The sequence below is a fragment of the Amphiprion ocellaris genome, chromosome 11 (genome assembly GCF_022539595.1).
Source record: "Amphiprion ocellaris isolate individual 3 ecotype Okinawa chromosome 11, ASM2253959v1, whole genome shotgun sequence".
NCBI lineage: Eukaryota > Metazoa > Chordata > Actinopteri > Pomacentridae > Amphiprion > Amphiprion ocellaris.
Window position 1 is genome coordinate 15,083,408 of NC_072776.1, and position 4,703 is coordinate 15,088,110.

Genomic DNA, 4,703 nt, shown 5'->3' on the forward strand with positions numbered 1-4,703 from the left:
GAAAAAAAATGAAGATGACCAGTATTTGCTGTACTAAAAGATGAATCAATCATTGTGGTGATTCAATGGTTCCACTATAAACTGGTAGAAATGTTTCCTGGTTTGTTAGGTTGCATCTAGATTTCAGTTTCAGAAAAGCCGTATTAGCTTTAACCACAAAGAGCTGCTGAGTTTGAAGGGAAATTTAATTTACGAATATTCGCCATAAACAGAACTCCTGAACAATTTTACCTTTTGGCCTGATCGTAGCACAAAGTGAAATTTTATTACCATAGATTTTGACAACTTGTGTCAGTGTCTTTTGCAAATTTCAGTGCAATGTGTCCACTAGTTGTAGATAATTCAGCCTGGACAGAAGTAATGGATTGTCTGTCTGACATGTATGACGACACTGGCATCCCTTGAGCCATGCTGCTAGTGTGGACAAAAACTTGTACTTCATGTGAAAGCTTGACACGTTTAGTGTGGAATTTTCCGAAATCTCCTGAGGTGAAATAACATGGTGACGTTGGAACAAGTTAAAAGACTGAGAACAGCTCCCAGAGCCCACAGTTGTGGTGTATCTGTGTATAGAGCTCAGCAAAATCCAAATATTGACAACTGAATATTTTTTCTGCTTTTTTTTTTCCTAAAAATTTTCAGTGGTGTCACTTTTTCAGAACACTGATTGTAGGTTGTTCAAAAGCAGACATCAGAATTTAGTTTTTTTTAGCAACTAGTGGAGTCAGAGAATGGAAAACAGCACTGTCTCTTTTTACTTTAACTTCACCATGTTCATGAGAATCGGACACTACCGTTATCTCGCCTTTGTCTTTTGCCTCCTGTTGTACAGCTTCATTGTTTGTGCTAATGTTCTCATAATATGGATAATACTGCGGAAGAACACGCTACACAAGCCCATGTATGTGTTTATTGCATTTCTGTCTGTCAACTCTGTGTATGGTTCTACTGGTTTCTTCCCCAGATTCCTCATGGACCTCCTGTCTGATACTCATTTAATCTCACGTCCTGCTTGTTTCACTCAGATTTACATTATTTTCACATATACTTTCTATGAACTGACCATCCTGAGCATCATGGCTTATGACAGATATGTTGCTGTGTGTTATCCTTTACACTATCACAGAAAGATGTCTTCCAAAACTGTCTACGGTTTGGCATTTTTTGCTTGGTTCTTACCAGCCTGTAACCTTTCAATAACCATTAATATGGTTGTCAGGCTTCCTTTATGTGGCAACAAAATAGAGAAGTTATACTGTGCCAGCTGGAATATTGTGAAATTGTCATGCGTTACTGCTGCTGTTAGCAGTATTGGTGCTACGGTGGGAGCCACAGCTATAGCCTTCATTCCTTTTGGTTTCATCTTGTACACTTATCTTCGAATTGTGCTTGCTTGTTGGAAAAACTCATCAGAAGTCAGAGGAAAAGTGTTACAGAGTTGTCTTCCACATGTTATTTCCTTTGTCGTTTATTCCATCACTTCATTTAGTGATAGCGCTCTGAGCCGGCAAAACCTCCAAGAGGTTAATCCATTTGTTGCTGTAATTCTGTCAATAGAATTCATCATAATTCCTCCAGTTGTGAATCCTCTTGTGTATGGACTTAAACTGCCAGAGATTAGAAGACACATTTTCAGGATTTTATGCTCAAAACCCACATCTAAAAGGAATTCCTGCAGACCTTTAAGAGACTCAACAAATGTGCTGCCAACATTTTGTGCTGTGAATGAAACGTCTACAGAGCAAAATGAGGCATAAAACCTAAAAATGATGTCTAAGGCAGAGTATCTGCTGAAATCATTATTTTGGCTAGAATAACATGATGATAGACTTGTTGACATGCTGTATATAGTGACTGTGCAACAGTTACTAATGACTTACTAAGTGAGCATGATTTGTTGTAACTGATGTGAGATATAATTCATGTTTACCCTTAAATCACGTCCCATACAAATATAGTATTACACTAATAACAGTACATCAAGGAAAGTGATTCTTTCTGATTCTTAAACATCTTTGCAGGTCATGTTTTTTTTCAGGGTGACAAAAACATAGCAAAAGGGAGGTTTGATCATGTAAAACAGCAGCTTGATTGAGAGTAAAAAACTCAGCCATACGTTCCACTTATCTGCTTGTTCATTTCATTCTCTTGTTTTCTGTGTTTTGAGGTTCTGACCTAAGCTTTTGTAATGCACAGATACACAAGATGACAAGTAACCTCTCGCTCTTAAGTCCACTTATGCCTTGAATATACTTTTAGATATTTAAAAGGACAATTTCTGTTAGTCAGAATGTTATTGTATGTCTTCTATTATCATTTGCATAGCCGAAATGCTGTTATGGATAACTATAGGGGATGGACGGAGAAACTAGGAGACCAGAAGTTAATGTTTTGAGCTGCAGAATAGAAAACAGTAAAACTCAAATCTCCTTGTGCAGGTGTATGTACAATCAAATCAAATCAAATGAAACTTTACTTATATAGCACTTTTCATACAGTTAAAAATGCAACGCAAAGTGCTTTACAACATGAAAAACATTAAAAACAAGAAAACCCATCCCTCCCTCCCTCCATATATACATATATGCACACAACTGCAGGAGCACGCACACGTACACACGTCCACACGTCCACAGACACACACTCCCACCACTGACAGTAGGGAGACATGGCATGGCACTGACGATTGTGGAAAACGCCTCCAATTGGGGTCGTCCACACTGGGAGGAGTCGCAGGCCATGACCACTGGGGGCGCTGGCACCCAGACCCACAGACCCCGACAGACAGGGGGACCCCCACACCGAGTTGGGGAGCCCCCCCAACCAGCCGGGCCGAGGGGACTCATGAACAGCACCCCCAGTGGGAGACCAGATACAGCCCCCAGTGTGGAGGACCCCCCTGAGGAAAACACTGGAGTTAAATAACTAAAAATTTAAAACTACAAGATAGAATAAAAGATCTATCTATCTATATATATATATATATATATATATATATATATATATATATATATATATATATATATATATATATACATATATATATATATATATATATATATATATATATATATATATATACATATATATATATATACATATATATATATACAACAATACAATACAATATACAATTCAACTCCAGTCATAATAATGATTCCCAGGTCATTATATAATCTCTTGCTATAGTTTTTGGTATCATGAATAGAGCAAATAAACAGGACAAAAGCTGAGAAACACAGAAAACATCAGGTACCTGCACAAACATTCTGCTGTTGCCTGTGAATAAAGAAAAAAATAAAAACTGACATGGTGTCTGTCTCAATCCAATGAGTGAAATATTTTATGAGCACCTGAAGGGAATCTCTTAAAACGTTGCACAGAGGTTCATCTGGATGAACTGATTAAAACATGGCCACAGGTCACAGGTCACTGTGCCTGGCCATAATTCAAGAATTTATGTAATTATGACAACAATTTATACAAATGTCTAATAGGATGAAATGACGAAGTGGTGATATTTTATAGGTCGACCGATATGATTTGTTCAGGGCTGATGCAGATAGCGACTATTCGTCAAGGTAAACTGATAATGGATCTTTGGAAGCAATACATTTGTGGCAGTATTTTCAAACAACACAAACGCTAATGCAAAACCTAACTAAAATGCCTGTGTGTACTTGTTTTCCATATGCTGAATTAAAATAAAGCTTTTTAACATTCAGTGCTGATAGGCTGTTCATGCCACCAGTCAGACTGGACTGAGGGTGGGACATTGTTCGGGCCTGCAGGGTGACTACAGACAGAGAGAGGCGCCAGAACGGAAGTAGTGCACTTTTAAAATAGCCAATTCAATTTTATTTATGTAGCGCCAATTGCAATTTAAATTTTCTCAAGATGCTTTACAGAACCCATATGCCTGAACCTGGGTTGAGAATGACAGAGGAGGCAAAGGGGGTGAGGGAGGGGGAGGGAGAGGGATGGGAGAAGAGGAGGGTGGTGGACAAGGAAACATATAACACACATTGGGATACATGCATGATAAGATAAATGATACATACAAAGTACAAACCAACATTGAAACTGATTCATAAGTTTACTGTTATGGTGTGAGGCTCTGGCATTAAATATACTACACATGTAGCTAGCAGTGAGATGCAAACTGTGTAGATGAGAATATCAAGTATAGTGAGGGCCATGCAGTGTTGCCAACTCCTCAGTAAGGAAAGTAGCTATTGGCTGTCCTAAAAGTCGCTGGAAGTCGCTAGATGACGTCATCACCTAATTTGCATAATTTTTCCATTTGCATGTAGTTGTACTCAATGTTGTAGGAGAGAGGAATAACATTGTTGGAGAGACAAAAGGTGAGTATAAAACACCCAAAATATGTTTTTATACTAGAGGCTAAATGCAGTGATTTATTTTAGTATGACAATGAAGAAACATTTTCATTTACATCCCGCTTTGTAAGCCAGGACGGGATCTGCAGCGACTTTGTGCATGCGCGATTCATCTGCCGTCAGGCCGCGGAGTGATTTGGGTCTCCTCTAGTCAGACAGTGGGATACTGCGAGGTTACTGGACTGACCGGCTGTGCTTTGGGACGGGGAGGAGTTCACAGCAGCACCTGCTGCTCGTTGACGACAGTAACTGCAGAATGATCCGACCTTTCATGTCAGAGTCTCCAAAACACCAGAAAAAATA

General features: G+C 38.9%; 1 protein-coding gene across 1 annotated transcript; it reads left to right on the top strand.

Annotated features, from left to right (window-relative positions):
* Positions 1-568: 568 nt before the first annotated feature.
* LOC129350074 (olfactory receptor 10J4-like) lies at positions 569-2,924 on the top strand. The gene has a single exon (XM_055015524.1). The coding sequence runs from the start codon at positions 732-734 to the stop codon at positions 1,755-1,757; it is 1,026 nt and encodes a 341-aa protein (XP_054871499.1). The 5' UTR covers positions 569-731; the 3' UTR covers positions 1,758-2,924.
* Positions 2,925-4,703: the final 1,779 nt, after the last annotated feature.

Excerpts from the sequence above, each read along its gene's own strand:
- LOC129350074 (XM_055015524.1), top strand. The coding sequence starts at position 732 with ATGGAAAACAGCACTGTCTCTTTTTACTTTAACTTCACCATGTTCATG.